Below are 18,862 nucleotides of genomic sequence, written 5' to 3' on the forward strand. Positions count from 1 at the left end.
TCTCACGGACAAAGACATTGCAATTAAGGGTTACGATGTGTTTCGTTGTGACCGTCCCAGAAAAGGTGGTGGTGTTGCAATTTATGTAAAAACAAAATGTCATGCTACCATCCAATCATCTGTGTCTCTTAGCAGACAATTTGAACTACTTGCGCTGAAATTGGAACTTCTTAAGGGTCAGTTCATCACTGTTGTAGGGTGCTATAGACTCCCTTCAGCAAGCATTGAGGCTTTATCATCATTGAGTCGTCAGTTATCTTGCTTGGATTTTAATGAGATTTTAATTGCTGGAGACTTTAATTGGGACTGGTTGTCCTCTGTCTCCGATAGTTTTAAATCAACCTGTGACTCTTTTAATCTTACGCAATTTATCAATAGCCCAACTCGTCCTAATCTTAAACACCAAGATAAATCGTCTCTTATCGACTTATTTTTAACAAATGCGCCTCATAAGTTTTTGGATATTGGTATTTTTGTAAATGATATGAGTGACCATTGCGCTATAGCTACAATCAGGCAAGCTAAGCTTCCAAAAACAAGACCACAAATAGTTTTTAAACGTCACTTTAAACATTTTTGCGAGCAAGCATTTTTTCATGACCTTTGGGATTTTGATTGGAACAAGATCTCTCTCATTAGTGATGTTGAACTGGCATGGGATTATGTTCATGAGGCTTTTACTAGAATTATAAACAAACATGCTCCTTTCCGCACATTTAGGGTGAAAGGGCTAAAATATCCCTGGTTTCGTCCTCACAGGCAGCATTCTAAAAGAAAGGAATATTGCCTGGGCAAGGGCCAGAAAATCGAAATCCTAAGTGGACTGGATTGTTTTTAGACAGCTCCGAAATAAATTCACCTTCCTAGTTAAAAAGGCTAAATCTGAGTACTACATTTCTAATACTACTAGTAACTTAAATGATCCAAGGAAATTTTTGAAGGTAATAAAAAACTAATTTGGAACAGAAACTAAAAATGAATTACCAGCCTGCATTGTTAAAGACTCGCAAACCCTCACTGACAAATCGGCCATTCTCAACTGCTTTAATGAACATTTTATTTCATCTGGTTCTTTGTTTGAGTCCCTACATTCGGGCCCTGGACAGAACATTGATTCCTCACCACCTTCATCACATGGCTCAGCCATTCAATTTTACTTTTATCGAGGTGATAGAGGTCCATAAAGCATTGCAGAATCTAGATCCACACAAATCGGCAGGTCCGGACAAACTTCCTCCTCATTTTCTTAAATTAGCAGCCGACTTTATAGCTGAGCCGCTTACTTATCTTTTCAATTTAACTCTTTCCAACAATGAGATTCCTAACATATGGAAATCTGCATATGTTCTTCCTTTACTGAAAGGAGGGGATCCCTCATCTGTTAATAATTATAGGCCAATTTCAAAATGATGTGTTGTAGCGAAGGTCCTCGAAAAGCTTCTCAGTGAACAACTTAAATTATACTTGGACACAAATGATATTTTGTCAGAACACCAATCCGGTTTTAGAAAACAACACAGCACAACAACTGTTGCTATTAAAGTGGTGAACAACATAATTGAGGCAGTGGACTGTAAAAAGTATTGTGCAGCTCTATTTATTGATTTGTCAAAGGCGTCACAGTTGATCATATCATCCTGACGGAAAGACTTCACGTATCTAGGCATACTGTAGGTTGGTTTTTAAATTATTTATCAGCGAGAACCCAATACGTCCAATTTTCTGGGTCCTTTTCTTCCTTCCTCTCGATAGCAAAGGGTGTGCCACAAGGTTCCATATTAGGACGCATTCTTTTTACCATATATGTAAATAATCTATGTAATAATTTAGCAAATGCTTCTTACCATTTTTATGGAGATGACACTGTTATTTATTGTTCCTCCGCTTCTATAGAGCAAAGTCTAGATTTCCTCCTGTCTGCCTTTGATGTCATAAAACTAGAGATGTCCCGATCCGATCACGTGATCGGGGATCGGAGCCGATCATGTGATTTTCAAAAAATCGGGGATCGGGAGAAAAAAATCGGGGATCGGGATTTTTTATTTTTTTTATAAAATATTTTTTTTAATTTAATGTTACAAAACAAAAATAACCATGTTCACGTCTTAAAGTCATCCTGAGGACTTAGTTTTGGTTTAAAATTACACAACATCATGTATGTGTTGCTTGGGCTTGTTTTCATAGACCTGGTTGCTTATTCCTCTGAAATCTGGCAACAGAGTGGGCGCAGTGTCTAATAGCAGCAGCAAGCTAGCGAGAGGCTACGTTCAGCTGGTGACTCGGGAGTCGGGACAGAGAAAATGTCAGGAGTTTGGAAGTATTATAAAATTGAAAGCGAAGGCAGTGTTACAGCCAGATGCAATGTTTGCAAGGCAGAGGTTCCGCGTGGTGGAAAGAACAGAGCTACGTTCAACACGACCAATCTAATACGCTACCTGAGAAACAAACACCAACAACAACAACACGACGAGTACACAGCGGCCACTCGGGTAACGGCACTGAAACAACCGACACTTTCAGAGACTTTCAAAAGGAAAGAGAAACTGCCCCAGAACAGTGAAAAGGCCAACACAATAACAGCCAAGATAGATGAATTCATCGCGTTGGATGACCAGCCGTTATCTGTTACCTTTTTTTTCTCTTAATGCATTGCATAAAGATCGGATCGGGAAAAATCGGTATCGGCAGATTGTCAAAATCAAATGATCGGAATTGGATCGGGAGCAAAAAAAGGTGATCGGGACATCCCTAATACAAACCCATTTATATCAACCAAAGTTGGTATTAAATGCTGAAAAATCCAAAGTAATGATATTTTCGAATGGCAAAAAGTTAGCATCTATTCTACCCAATATTTGTACTGCACAAGGGACTGACATTGAGAGGGTCACTACTTACAAATATCTGGGATTTCTTATTGAACAGAACTTGTCTTTCAAGTTACACACGGAAAATGTTGTTTCAAAGCTAAAAATAAAATTAGGTTTCTTTTACAGGAATAAATCCTGTTTCTCTTTTCAGACGAGGAAACATCTGATATCTGCAGCGTTGTTACCCGTATTAGATGATGGTGACCTGCTAGACATGAACGCCTCTGACCAATGCCTAAAGAGCTTGGATACTGTGTACCATTGAGCCTTACGATGTATCACTGGATGTGGATATCGAGTACACCATTTCACTTTATATGCTGCTGCTAATTGGCCATCTTTGTCTGCTCGCAGACTTTCCCATTGGTTGGGTTTTATTTATAAATCTCTGCTTGGGTTGGTTCCCTCCTACATTTGCACACATATGTGTCAAAGAGAAAGTCCATATGGCCTGCGCTCCCAAGATGTGGTTCAGACGCTGGTTCCTACAGTGAGAACAGAACTGGGTGAAACAGCTTTTAGATATGCTGCCCCCACAGCTTGGAACAATGTACAGAAGGAGCTGAAACTCTCAGATGTAGTCACTATGGGGGAATTCAGGTCCATCTTAAAGGACAGAGAACACGACACCATTGGTCGATGTGAGTGCTCGTATATCCTGAAATTGTTTTAAATGTTGCCAGTTTTTGAATGATTTTAATAGTTTGTTTTACTTCGCATATTGACTGGCTAATGTGCCATTTTATTTGTGTTTTACAGCTGTATTTGTCTGCCTTTCATGTCTGTGTTTTATATGTTGTAACTTTGTACATGCTGCCCTTCTTGGCCAGGTCGCTCTTGGAAAAGAGATTTTAATCTCAATGAGTCTTTTACCTGGTTAAATAAAGGATATATATATATTATGTACGCCAGAGAGGAAGGCAGGAGGCACAGAGAGTCCACGGTTGTTGCGTGGGACGGAGACAGACAAGTAGGCGATGTAGCAGATAGCACTTTGATGGCTGAGTGAGGGCAGCCGTCAACGGAGGCAGAAGTCTAAAATAAGTTAAAATTAAAAACAATGTGCAGTGCAGTAAAGATGTGCAATGCAGGGCAGTAGTCCAATTCGAAAGTTTTGCGAGAACGAATGTTAGCTGAGGGTGATAGAGGGTAACAGAGGGCCTACACTGCGTTACTATAGTTACTGCCCCAGCTGTAATGGAAACGCAGCATAAAGTGAGCCCGACCTAACAAGGCCCAACGATACCGTACTAAGCCGAGTGAGGCCATGCAGTGGAAAAGTGCCATTTGACAGCAAGAGAGAGGGGCTTGCCCCACATCGCTCAAAACGGCTCAATAGGTACACTCCATCCATCCATCCATCTTCTCCCGCTTATCCGTGGTCGGGTCTCGGGGTAGCAGTTCCAGCAGAGAGCCCCAAACGTTCCTTTCCCCTCATCAACCAGCTCTGACTGGGGGGTCCCAAGGCGCTCCCAGGCCAGAGAAGAGATATAGTCCCTCCACCTGGTCCTAGGTCTACCCCTTGGTCTCTTCCCAGCTGGACGTGCCTGGAACACCTCCCTAGGGAGGCGCCCAGGTGGCAACCTAACTAGGTGCCCGAACCACCTCAACTGGCTCCTTTCGACACGAAGGAGGAGCGGCTCAACTCAATAGGTACACTGTAGACACTAATCAGAAGAACGCAGACTAAAACAGCAATGCACAGACGATCAGATGACTAAACATGATCTTATTTCTTTTCATATTTGTGGAATAATTATTAATTACTTTCTGCTGACACTAGGTGGGGCTGTGCCCCTAATGACGAGTCACCACTACTCCTGTTGGAGGATTCTCAACCACGTTAAGGTTTTAACGGTACTACTACTTTTATCGATACCGCTTATCGGTCCGGTCTTTTAACGGTACTCTTATCGGTTCTTTTGGAGAAGAAAAAAAGGTAAACTAACTAAACAAATTGTGAACAAAACTAACATTGCTTTTTATTTAAATTAAATACATAATATTTCACATCAAAAGAAACAACAATGTTTTAACAAATGGTATTAAATAATGTGATGACAGAACTGTAAACAGAATAGCTGAAACTTTAAAAAACTAAATAACTCAGTTACCTCTAATCATTATGTTTGTATAATGTAGTTAACTCTGTGTTGCTGCTAGCATACAGAACACCTGACGTGGAACCGTTACTCGTGGACGGGGCTACAGAGCGGCTAGAGATACAGTCGAACCCGGTGCATTCCTCCGTCTGGATGTGGAGCACTTTTGATAAATGTTTAGACAGATTGCTCGTGTTACCGCCCTGACATGCTGAACTCTCTTATTGCACTTTAGGTAACGAGCATCGTCCACCTCGAGACGGGTAAAGTTTAACCACACCTCGGAGCGCGTTCTCTCCGCCATCTCTTCCGTGTGTGTTGCTGCATGTAGCCTCCATGCATGAAGCAGCCGCGTGTGTGTAAACTGCCCCGCCCCCTCGCACAAAGACGGGAAAGAGAGATCGAAAATACTAAAAACAATCATGGACGCATTTTGCAGTCTTTTTGCGTATTAGAAACGGAGTTGGTGAAACTAACGGAGCGTCCACACTACAGCTTCAAAAAAAGCTTGGAGCTGGGCGTGTCTGGAGCTTGGGGATTTTATTCAAGCAACACGACCAACAACCAATCACATGAATCTCCCGCCCCCGACATACAAAGCAAAAACCCCGGGGATTTTATGCGAGCAATATATATATATATATATATATATACATAAACTCCCCAAACAGGCGAAAACCTACCAGTTTCCCCCACTGTCTCTGCCACCTCCCTCCATGCTGGTTCCTCCGGTTTGTATCCCGGTAGGTGAAGAGGGTCTGGTCATACATCACCGGGTGATTGCTACGGCGATAATTAGTTTCTCCTCCAACTTTTTTTGAAATATAGAAATGAACGGCGGGATATCTCTCCCAGCTTAGACGCGTTTTGATTGGCTACGGCTTGAGCTGTCAGATTTTCAGAAACGGGATTTGATTGGCTGGCGCTGGCTACTCCGGCGTCTCCGGCGTCAGAAGTTGAACATTGTTCGCCGAAAAAGCGAGGCAACGTGACGTCACCCCATTCAAAGTGAATGGGCAGATTGGAGTTGTCGACGCTGTAGTGTGGACGGGCCGTAAAACTGCAATATAATGTTTGTGTAGCAATAATACACATAACATATATGTTTTACATGTCTCCAGTACCGATAAAAAGACCGATAATGTCGGAGCTTAACGGTACCACGGTCTTTAATAATTCAGCCCCGGGGCCCGTTTAATACCGGGGCTCGGTACCCAATCCTATTCTCACCTGCTGAGCTCTCTTCAGGTCCACAGAAACACTGCTGATCTCGTCCTCCTCAGTCTTTGCTTTTTACTCAACACTGACTGTTACTTCCACCCTCACCTGCAGAGAGAATGGTGTGTGTGTTTAAAATGTGCTATATGAATACAACTTGATTTGATTTTTGAGGGAGCGGGGGTTGAAGTGCTCCAGTAGTTTTCCACTCAGGAGGAATTCATAGACAAAGATCAAGTCTCAGGTTCAAGGTTCAAGGCTGTTATTGTCATGTTTACATAGCTACAGTGTAATTGTGACAATGCAATTCTTAGGTGTGTGAGCGAACGAGAGAGAGAGTGAGTCAGAGAGAGAGAGAGAGAGAGTCAGAGAGAGAGAGAGAGAGAGAGAGAGAGAGAGAGTTTCTACAGAGAAGTCGACAGACTTGCCTGCTTTACTCATGATTTGAAATTATTTGTGAAAAAAAAACGTGTCACTGTTTTTTTTTTTTTACTGAAACAGCAACGAGGAGAGAGAATGATCTTAAAATCAGCTTTTAGTTTATGTTTTATTAAATGTTCCTGCTGGTGACATAATCCTTTTCTTCTGAAAACTGCACCATGTGGCCCTCAGTGTGTGTGTGTGTGTGTGCGTGCGTGCGTGCGTGCGTGCGTGTGTGTGTGTTACAAAATAATGCCTCAATAATGAATGAATTGTAATTTAATATACAACTTATCTGTTGCTTTTTGTTTAAACTGAGAGTTTTATCTGCAGTTTTCTCCTCTATATCTTAGCTCAAACAAATGTTGTTTCAATCACAATAAAGCTGATACTTGTCTGACATGTTATGTTTAAATATGCTAACGAGGTGTTAGGAGACATCTGCAGACACAAACAGACAAAGTTGGTAAAAAAAACTCCCGAATGTGATTTTGGATGTTTCCTTTCCGTCTGAAAGAAAACATCCAAAAGAATGAATAGAAAATAAAATGTTGTTTTGTGACGGTAAGGAGTTCGGGTTCGGGTCAAAAACACTAAACTCACCATTTAAAGTGAAAGTCAGTCTGAGTCAAATCTGCAGGAAATAAACAAGTTAGACATAAAAATGATTTCTAAATTAACTTAAAAACATCTAGAAATGTAATTTACGCACATAAGCATCATAATATCGTATTATTTTATAGTCTTTATTAAAATATCAACACATCAGTACAAACTCTATGCAGAAACAACAACAACGATAATGCCACCATCCTTATTAACTCACACAGATTTACACACAAAAATTCAAGTTTGATTTTATACAACAAAAGTGCATCAGATATAAATGTGGAAATAATAAACAACATGTAAGACGCATTTACAAAGTCCATTAGTGTCAAATAAAAAAACAGCCATCTTAGGTAGTCTCGTGTTTTATCTTTTACATTTTGTATACGCTTTATATTTCGTTTCATCTTCTGCTTTCAGAACCCACTTGACGCCACAGGTCGAGTCTCGTGATGCCTTCAGGGGATGCTTTTCGTACATATGGCAGCTGCCTTTACAAGTGATGTCGACAAGTCCATCTATTTACCTGCTGTGCAAAGGATTGTGGGTCAGACACTGTGTTTGACAGACTCTGTATTTGCACTCACTAAACCTTTTCTAACAAAGTAAATAGTGTCCGCACGAAGTCCAGCACCTCTGAGGACTCAGACCAGGAAGCTACGTCTGCAAACAGTGGACTTTGTGTCTCTGCAGCTCACAGTTTGACCTCTCAGAAGCACAAGGTGTTTTAAATCTGTGACTTTATGAGTTGAAGAACTGTGACATCACAGCTCCTCTGCTGCCTTCCCATTGGTCGACGGCTGCTCCTCCTCTTCCTGTTTCCTGCGCCTGTTGAAGAAGCCGAGCTGAGAGGAAAACAGAAGAAGTTAAACATCGAACTGCATGAAGGACAACATTAAACGTATGGACTGCAGGTCTTTTGTTTACACTTAAATGATTCCAACATGAACATAAATGGCAGTCTTTATTATTAAGAGAGCACAAGTCTGCGCAATTAAACAGAACAAGAGACAGAAAAGGGAGGAAGTTCTGGAGGTAAGATTCAAACTCCTCACGAAAAGCATAATAAGCAAATAGTAGCCTAATTATCACTTTTGGTGTTTGTGTCGAACAGATATTGATACTGTGTTGGTGTTATGATTCTATATTAATCAAAAACTCTCATAAGTTGTCTTTAATTTAATATATATTGCAGCTGGGATTAACTGTGAGCTGAGGGGGAGGGTAGCGACTTGTGATATGAACCCAACAGCGCCCCCTAAAGAGGTCCTTACTCACCTTCAAAACATGGGTTTATTTGGTTTATTTGAAGTATCTGTGGTGGTAACTGGAGTCTCAGCCACCCAGTTAAGTAATGCAACATGTATTTGTATCTAAGGTCGCATTCAAACCAGCCATGTTTAGTCCGGTTGAATCGAGCCCTGGTGCGTTTAGCCGCTTGATGCGGATCGTTTGGGTCGGAGTGAACTAAACAACCGGACTCTGGTCCGCTTAAAACAGGTGGTCTCGTACCGCTTGCTAGTGAACTCTGGAGCGGTTCATCGCTGGTGCGAACGCAGTCCGTTCCAAAACATAGGAAGCGTCGTATTTACGAGTCACAAGAACGCGGAGGTCTTCAAAATCGTTAGTGAAAGAGTGAAGCAGAATGAAGAGTTGAACAGAGTCGTGTAAAGTAAAAATACTCCATCGACTACATAAAAGTGGCAGCTCCCCCGATATTAAAGATACAACTATTTGTAATCTCGGCTGTGGTTAACATGCAGTAGCCTATAGGGTCATAAACATATATTTGCTGGTGACTGCTCAACTCACTGGTCCCCTCTGTGCAGCAAAAAGGATGTGGTATAATCTTATCAGAGCCACCTGTCGTCGCTGAAAGCTCCTCCTGACTGCAGAACGTCTCTCATTATATGTGTTATAATGTTTTTCCTCGCACGTCGTCTGATTGTATAATCATAGGAGCCGTCCTCTAGAGTCTGTCGATCTCCAGATTAACAGCAGCATGAGAATGACCTACCGATGCTCCATGGAGGAGGCTTAATGTCTGACCAATTGTTGAACAGCATTTCCGTTCACTTGTGTTTAAAGTTTATCCAATCCAAATCCAATCCACTTTATTTCTATAGCACATATTAAAAACAGAGGGTCTACCAAAGTGCTTCACAGCAAACATAACATTATAATAAAATTAGGGCTGTCAGTCGATTAAAATAGTTAATCGCGATTAATCGCAAATTAATCGCACATTTTTTATCTGTTCTAAATGTACCTTAGAGGAATATTTCTCAAGTTTTTAATACTCTTATCAACATGAGTGGACAAATGTGCTTTATGCTAATGTGTATTATCATTTGAACAATGACAAATAGTCTCATGAATATTAAACACAACAACCTGGAACCTCTCATACAATACAAATGGTGTGTGTGTGTGTGTGTGTGTGTGTGTGTGTGTGTGTGTGTGTGTGTGTGTGTGTGTGTGTGTGTGTGTGTGTGTGTGTGTGTGTGTGTGTGTGTGTGTGTGTGTGTGTGTGTGTGTGTGTGTGTGTGTGTGTGTGTGTGTGTGTGTGTGTGTGTGTGTGTGTGTGTGTGTGTGTGTGTGTGTGTGTGTGTGTGTGTGTGTGTGTGTGTGTGTGTGTGTGTGTGTGTGTGTGTGTGTGTGTGTGTGTGTGTGTGTGTGTGTGTGTGTGTGTGTGTGTGTGTGTGTGTGTGTGTGTGTGTGTGTGTGTGTGTGTGTGTGTGTGTGTGTGTGTGTGTGTGTGTGGGAAATGTTGGAGCTATGTGCAACTCAAGGCATATGCTCGAACGGGAGCTGCCTGGACGCTGCAATCATGTTGCTGCAATCATGAGTGTGCTGACTTCTCGTACAATGTCCCGCTGTCAAGTGCTCGGTGCAGTTGTGTGGATAGGGCGCTCCTCTGTTTTCATTAAAACAGCTCCTTATATCCGTTAGCGCAGCTAGCTAGCACCAGATGCTAACAACAACAATAGCCGCGTTCACACTGCGGTACGGTAATGCACGTAAGGTCTCTCTCTGGCTCGCTCGGGCCACACACAAACACACACCCTCCCGGTCCTCCCGATGGCCAGTCGGTGCCTGCCGGTGAGCGTGGAAGTGTGGTCTGCCACAAGCGGGCGGCAGGAGCGGGGCTGTCAGCATCAGCTTGCAGATGGTATTTTAAACTCGATGCGCTCTGAAACTACGGGGCGGCCGAGGAAAAAAAATACACATGCGTTAATCGCGTTAAAATAATTAGTGGCGTTAATTTTTTTTTGCGTTAACGCGTTATTAACGCGTTAACTTGACAGCCCTAAATAAAATATAATATTACAATAATAGATAAAAGGCACACATAAGAATAGATGAAAGGCATACATACGAAATAATACAAGGTACACAAAGGCTATGGGCAGATAATAAAAGCATACAAAAAGGTACAGCACAGCTCAAACTGAGGGAAAAGAGGTGGGTCTTTAGGCGGGACTTAAAAGTGTGGAGGGTGGGCGACAGTTTGACATGGGGGGGCAGGTCGTTCCAGAGCCTGGGGGCTACCGCTGAGAAGGCTTGATCTCCCCTTGTCTTTTTCTTGGTTTTAGGGACTACTAGCAGCAGCTGATCAGCCGACCTCAAAGCCCTTGAGGGGGTGTACACCTTTAGGAGGTCAGAGATGTACAGCGGGGCCAGCCCATTAACCTGTTCAGCCCTGAGCCTGTTTTTCAGGTCTCAGGCTCGAAAATGACATTCCCAGAACAAATGACCATATCTTCTAAAGGGGTTGAATTAATAATCTTTTTTCTCAAAGTAATGATAAACCTGTGAGTTGGATGTAGAAAAGTCAGAATCAATATAGATGTTTTTTATTTTAAATAAAATTCAGATTGAAAATGGTAAAAATCTGTAAATTATAGTGTCCGTCCAAAACATATTTCTTACTTATAGTGAAAGCAACACTTGGATGATGGGTTAGTAGACTAAAAGCTTTAGGAATCCAAAGTAAAATCTATAAGAAGTACCCTGTATCAAGATTGATGCAAAACAAGTGACATTTGACCTTTTTAGAGAGGTTTAGCCAAAAAGAAATTTGGGTGGAAATGGGGGTTTTACCGTTTCTCTGGAACCCATTGGTCTCTTTCTGACCTTTAGAGCCAATAGAATCGAAGGGGAATCTCCCCACTCACACACATGGTAAAACAAAAAGGTGGGGGCTTCCCGCACGCAGTTTTGCATCAGAGTTAAAATATTTCTAGCTCTGACTTCTAGAAACGGAAAAGCAGATTTATTTCTTATGGATTATCAGTAATCAATTAACTTCAGCAGCGTTTTTATCGTTTTAATGCCATTGAAGACCAATTTTGACCAGACTACAACACAGGTGTAACACGATGTGTTGTTGGATGTGCAAATATAAATAATAAGGTTTTGTGAGTGAGTTTCGGTGTAGTCATCTGTTAGCATTTTTCGCTCGTTGCTAATTCAGAGGCTCAGCGTTAGCATTGTGGGGTTTAAAAAATAAAGAATAAAAAATGATCAGTTAGATGAGTTTCTTCCCGTTACATGGATATAAAACGTTCATAGTTTATTAAATGAACATGCCCTCAGACACTGTTTCCTGCAAGATGTTGCAGGAGGGCCCCGGTACCGGGGTCTCTTGGGCTTAACAGGTTAAGCGATTTAAAAACAAACAATAAAATCTTAAAATGAACTCTAAAATGGACAGGAAGCCAGTGGAGGGAAGCCAGAATAGGTGTGATGTGCTCATGCTTGCGTGTTGCTGTAAGCAGCCGAGCCGCAGCGTTTTGTACCAGCTGCAGGAGTGCCAGCGAGGTCTTGTTTAGGCCGGCATAAAGGGCATTACAGTAATCTAGACGCGTGGAAACAAAGGCATAAATTACATGCTCAAAGTAGTCAGTTTGATTAAATTAAGCAATGTGACAAACTGTCGTCTGGTGCCCACCAGAGAAGCGTACTACAGGTCTGTGTGCGACTTTAGTATATCAGAAAAGATAGTCCCCACTTCTCACATGAAATTGTATGGACCTCACATTGGTGCATATACAGGAACATGTGTATGTGTGTGCACCTTCCACAGTCCCAGCACCAGGAGTCCCAGCAGCAGCAGCCCCCCCACTGAGCTGCCCACCACGATCCACACGGAGACAATGTGATCCTCATCCTTCCTCAGCTCCACAATGATCTACACACACACACGCACACACACGCACACACACGCACACACACACACACACACACTTAATGACTAAATAGTATAGTAGAAAAATATAACAAAAGAGAGATTTTTTATTTATAAAAGATTAGAAAATAGTGAGAGTATATATATATATATATATATATAATCCTAACTACCCACCCACTAATTTCCCATTCAAAAACGTAACATAACACTGCTTTATATTTTGTTACTGTACATTGGTATTGCAACATGTATATTTTCTACTTTTGTAATGCTATTTTATATCTTTTTGAGATGTTTACATTTTGGATTGTTTATTTATAGTCTTTTAATTTCTCTATTGTGCAGTGCCATGTCTTTGTATGCTGCTGCAATGCAAACACTTTGGGATCAATAAAGTACTTCTTATCTTATCTTATTTGCACTTATCATTACTGTAATAATAAAGCCTGACAGCAGGGGGCAGCAGAGGCTCAAAACTACTATCTGCTGCTATCAATACTAATATATCAAAGTGAAAAGGGAGACCTTTGACAGGCAGTCTGAGCTGTCATTTAGAGTTATAAATACACAGATCTCAGTGCTCTAATATATATATATATATATATATTGATCCAGGAGTGTATACCTGTCGGAGCGGTCTCTCCTCCTGCAGGAACATCGGGCTGGAAGCTTCCAGCTGGACGGAGGCGGACGTCAAAACCTCCAGAGACCGGAAGCTCACCTGCAATCAAATAAACCAGAGGTGGGAAGTAACTAAGTACATTTACTCATGTACTTAACTACAATTTTGTATTTCCATATTAAGCTACTGTGTACTTCTACTCCACTACAGTTCAGAGGTACATGGTGTACTTCTACTCCACTACAGTTCAGAGGTACCTGAGTACTTCTACTTTTACTCAAGTACAAGATCTGAGTACTTCTACTTTTACTCCAGTACAAGACCTGAGTACTTCGACTTGTACTCAAGAACAAGACCTGAGTACTTCTACTTGTACTACACGTGTTTATGTGCAGCTCAGATCCTCAGACTCACAGTGTTCAGGGAGTGGGGCTGCAGGCGTCCTTTGAGGCTGAGCCTGACGTCTGAAGAGGCTGGAAGACTCAATCTGCAGTGAAACACCTCACTGCCTCCTGTACTCTGATTCTATAGAGAGGAGGAGGAGGAGGAGGAGGAGGAGGAGGAGGAGGAGGAGGAGGAGGAGGAGGAGGAGGAGGAGGAGGAGGAGGAGGAGGAGGAGGAGGAGGAGGAGATATGTCTTTAACAAACTGACTCCTGGAGGTCTCTCATCTTCCTGTTTGAAACTTTATTGATCTCACCAGCTGTGACAGGTGTGTCAGGTCCTCTGCTGCGACCTGATTGGTTGATCTGATCGGAGGCAGCGAGCAGTGAGAGCCGGGCGCCTGAAGAGAGGAAGAGGAGGACTAGGAGGAAGAGGAGAAAGGGGAGTGGATTATATTTAGTTTGATTTCAGAAGCCCTGAGACGCAGGTTCGTGAGGTTTTGACTCCGCAGCCGCCGGACGACTTATTCATTCATATTAAATTATATAACTCGTGATATTGTAGTACCTGCAGGACGCTGTAGTCGGTGATGTTCAACAGCTGGTTCCCGCCCCGCGTCACGGCCCAGATCTCCGCTCTGAACAGGACGTCCGGCAGCGGGAAGACACCCGAGTTCTGGATCTGTACGAAACGTAACGTTTTACAGTGAAGCCGAAAACATTCCGTCACACTTGCGCTCCTATTGGCTAACTCTCTCCGACACATTGTACGTTGTTGAACTCACATTATACGTGAGGTTGAAGGTGTCTGCTTGATCCTCGGAGGAAGAGGAGGAGGAAGAGGAAGAGGAGGATTTGATTTGAAATCGACGAGGGCTCGGGTCTCTGAGAGGAAGAGTTTGTTTAATTAAATCAATTACAAAACTTATTTCATTTCACGTAAGATATGACTCGTCGTTCCTCACCTGGTGAAGAGGAGGTCGGTTTGGTACTTCAGAGGGAGGAAGATGTCTTTGATGTTGTCGTCTGGGAAACCATCCTCTCCCTCACTGACACACACACACACACACACACACACACACACTCACACACACACACACACACACACACACACACACACACACACACACACACACACACACACACACACGTGTATTGTACATGTCAGGCTTTTATTGTGAAGGGTAAGAAGGAAAGGTTGAAAGACGTAATACAGTTTGTTGTCATGTTGTTGTTTTCTAATTGTTGTTTATAAAATGGGATTATTTGACGCCCAGTGCGACGGCTGAAGACGTTTTTTTTTCCTGCAAGATATTCTATTAAGAAATATATTTACTGGTGACATAAGTGCAAGAAAATAAATGCTCCTGTGTGAGAGCTTTTAATCCTAACATTACAATAGAAATTGGGAATACATGTGATGATGTACACTGTGGGGACCTGGTGTCCGTAAATGGGAGTGAGGTCCCCGCAAGTACCTAAAACAGAAACACACACACACACCTTTACTTCTGTACTTGTGAGGAACCCTAGACTTCACCATTTTAATCCTAAAACATATTTTTAAGATGCAAAACTTTCCTAAAATGTTATTTAAAGAATAAACTGACATTTAAAACATTCAACATTACCGGGCAGCTAGTTTTAATAACAATGTTGTAAATAAAAGGCATCATTTTGCAAATAATAGCCAAAAGAACACAAATATGTTATGTTCCTGTCTCTCCAGAATCTTTAACACGAACCTCTTATTGCCGAGCATGTGGAAATGATATCTAAATATCATTTTTAAACAACGTTTACCCTACAACCCTCTCATCCAATCAATGTCTCTTTAGTCAATAGACCAATCAGGTTGTGAAGAATGTACTAATTGTAAAACAACAAACCAAAACAACTTTATTACCTACTTAATGCAGAAACATTAACTTTTTTTGTATAATTTTGTATTTTATTGAAATGATCTCGGGTGTTTTACCTGCTGGTTGCCATGAGGACGCGGATGTGATCCAGAAAAACCGAACGGCTGAACTCAAACTCCAGATGGAAAGACACCTGGACAGGAAGAGAGCACGCTGCTTTTCAAAGTAAAACCCACAATCCTACAAATGTTTATGCAAAAAGTCAAGGTCAACTTTATTGCCAATCTTTCAGGTTGTGTATACAGAGAGATCGAAATACGCTTTCCCACGATATATATCGTATATATTAAGGAACACAAAATAACCATCAACTAGTTGTTAATTAACATGCATATTAGCAGTATAGTGGCTCTTTATTAGTCATTATAAAACACTTATTAACGCCTTATTCTACAAGTAGTAAGCCGTTAGTCGAGTTTTCCCTCAATAACTCTCTAATTAGTGCTGATTTGTTGCAAGTCAGGAAGTTGTTGTACGTGAGTGTTGGTCTTAATATGCGCTGCTCAATATGGGCCTAATAAGGCAGCAGCACCACAAGAATAGTAATTCTCCCATAATAACCCTTGACCCCCTGAGACCCACATCGGACATTTCCGTGTTTGTATATTTGTGTGTTTTGCCTTATGAATGGTCATTTCTTTATAATCAAGTTTTACACATCCCAGAAATCAGCACAACCTCAGCTAATGATATATGTCCCTCATTAGAGACTTATATACAATACAATAGGGGATATTTGCCCATAAATGCAAATAAATGTGAAGACCACACATGATATACATCATGGCAATTCCTGTCCACGATCACACATGCTGAGCAGCTTCGTCTGAAGTTTCTTCAACATCGTCCCCTTGAAAAGTCAGCTCCAAAGCCTCAGCTGCAGGACACTTCCTTGCCGTGCCTCAGTCTACTTTTAAGACACGCGGGTGGAATTATACCGGGTCTCGTTTCAGTACACAAAACAACGGAACTGACTCTGACTCCGATCGGCTGTGACTGCATCCACTCAGAGGGTCCGATTCAGAAACGTCTTTACGTCACAAACAAAGATGGTGGATGAGAATAGATCTATAAAACGATAAGCCAGAATCAAGGTGAGACTATCCGCATCTTTTAAAACGTTACGCACATTCATTTCACCGAAATAAGTAAACGCCTCTCAATGAAAAACTTAGTGCCGAGTTGTTTAGTGCCATTCCTGTAGTTTAAGAGGAAAACACGGCATGTCTCAAACAGCTGGGAAGTGATGACCTTTGAACACAACGTGATATTTGGGATCATATACGGCCCGTGGGTCTCAGAGGGTCGACAAATATGATCTATTCTTATGGAACAAGAAACTATAAGTGGTAACTGTGTCTAAATAACTATATACACAATCAACAGCAGGTTCGCTAAATGTACAGAGAAATGCATTAGAAATGGAACGTAGCTTTGTGTTTTCTCAGTATCAAAAACGATGTCCAGTTATTGCAATCTTTTTTATTTTGTCAACACGTGTCGAATCACAATTCATAAGTGGAAGATAAATATGTAAGCGTCCATCTGTCAGCACCAGGTGTGAGTTTATGATATAATGGATGTTTAATGTCTCAGACGGTTTCCTCCTGCAGCCTCGTTAAGATCCTGGACCTTCATTCAGACCCTCGGGGGGGTTCTGTCTGTTTAACCACTATCATTAGTCTGACTGTTAAACAGCTGCATTATAGCACCTGTTGCTGCCTGTCTGCGGCCGTAGTTACTGACAATCCATCTTTTTAAAGGGTTGCATATTCTGTGTGTTTTATGTTTAGTGAAATTATATTATGAAATATTCTAAAAACACACTTTTGGAGCGTCAAAGATAATGATTATTCACCATTGCGTGACCGTATTTTTGTACAATTTCTTTACAAGAGTAAGGGCTTAAAGAGGCTTTTAGGTTTTAGTGCATGTCAATGGTGTACAAAGGCTAAAATCCCTGTGTTTCTCTGCACCTGCAATACCTCCATTGGTCTCCTTTGTTTACTTCTGTGACATAGTGACATCATTATGTAACACTCACGCTCCTATTGGCTCGCGCTCCCACACATTGTAAGTGACAGGCTAAGGGGCGGGAAATCTCGAAGCGGTTAATCTTTTAATAATCTGTGGTGATTAACATCAGTACAGGTGTACAGGCCAGGTGCAGAACGTACCTGAGACAAAGACTTCATGAACGGAGCGCTGATGGTACAGCTCCTCTGATTGGCCAGTCTGTCCTCAGAGTGGCACTCGATCTGAATATCTGATTGGTCCTGAGGGGAAAGGGGGAGGGGCCAGGGTCACAGAGTTTATTTAACCAGAAGAGGCCGATTGAATGTCTTTCTTCAAAGACCTGAAGCCTTTATTTACACTGTTAGTCTATTTCTTTTTAAAGATATGCGCAGAAATGTGAGGCAGGCAGGCAGGCAGGCAGGCAGGCAAGCAGGCAGGCAGGCAGGCAGGCAGGCAGGCAGGCAGGCAGGCAGGCAGGCAGGCAGGCAGGCAGGCAGGCAGGCAGGCAGGTAGGTACCTTGACGATGAGGCTGGAGAACAGGAGGTTGGAGGAGGTAGAAATTTGGACGGACGCTCCGTAAGCGTTTTCTCCCTGATTCTCCAGCCGGGCGAACACCACCATCCTCCTCCGTCCGGCCTCCACCACGTGCAGTGAGCCTTGCGGCACCCCCTGCTGGCTGCACAGAGACCAGGACGCCCCCTCCCTGGAGCCGCAGAACTGCCTTCAGGCACAACACGGAACATTAGCATTATAAAGAGTTAATTCATACAGTAGTAGATACATCAATTTAATGTGGCGTTCCACAGGGATATGTACTGGGACATTTTTGTTTTGGTCTGACTTGGATTCATATCGAAAAAGCTAATATTACAAATAAGTTAAAAAAACATGAGTTAAACAACAAACAACAGTATCAGCAGTAGAAAGTTGTATCTCTATAAAGTGTCTATAATATAAAATATACAGAAGTAAGAATACACAAATAAAAAGTGTGAAAAGTTGTTGTAAATTGTTTTTATTAAAATTCAAATACAATGAGGCAGAGTGAGTTTTGTGCAAATTGTGCAGGGTTATGACATTAAAAAACGATTTAAACTTTTTTTTAAATGACAAAAAAAGTTATAATAATAATAATAAGGCATGTGTGTGTTTTTGCACTCACTGAGCGCTCATCAGGTCAGTGTGGCTGTGCAGGATGAGGTCGGGGACGCAGACATCTTCCTGCTCACAGCCGTTCCAGAAGGGAAGCTGCAATAAATTATGATATCGCATCAAAATAAATACAATTCCATTAAAGCGTAACGTTGCCCAATATTACAAATCAAACTGTAATTAGGCAACATGCAAAGCAACACATGTTACATAATTGCTTTAGTTGCCTTATAAAGAACATGTATTTCATGACAGCCTTGAATTTTGTATATGTTTGTATATTTTTGACCCAGCAGATTCGATCACATTTTCAGGAGAGCCATAATAAATTCATAAAAGAACCAACATTGTTGTT

General features: G+C 41.8%; 1 protein-coding gene across 1 annotated transcript in view; it reads right to left on the reverse strand.

Annotated features, from left to right (window-relative positions):
• Positions 1-7,374: 7,374 nt before the first annotated feature.
• LOC117443084 (integrin alpha-11-like) overlaps positions 7,375-18,862 on the reverse strand; it is a gene marked incomplete at its 5' end in the record, with an annotated part of 33,519 nt that continues 22,031 nt past the window's right edge. Inside the window, 12 exon segments of the mRNA XM_034079021.1 lie at positions 7,375-8,064; positions 12,300-12,413; positions 13,039-13,134; positions 13,450-13,560; positions 13,734-13,838; positions 13,985-14,098; positions 14,202-14,301; positions 14,382-14,465; positions 15,395-15,471; positions 17,516-17,614; positions 17,872-18,076; positions 18,518-18,603. Coding sequence (XP_033934912.1) covers positions 7,984-8,064; positions 12,300-12,413; positions 13,039-13,134; positions 13,450-13,560; positions 13,734-13,838; positions 13,985-14,098; positions 14,202-14,301; positions 14,382-14,465; positions 15,395-15,471; positions 17,516-17,614; positions 17,872-18,076; positions 18,518-18,603 — 1,272 coding nt within the window.

This window comes from Pseudochaenichthys georgianus, unplaced genomic scaffold (genome assembly GCF_902827115.2).
Source record: "Pseudochaenichthys georgianus unplaced genomic scaffold, fPseGeo1.2 scaffold_533_arrow_ctg1, whole genome shotgun sequence".
Lineage (NCBI taxonomy): Eukaryota > Metazoa > Chordata > Actinopteri > Perciformes > Channichthyidae > Pseudochaenichthys > Pseudochaenichthys georgianus.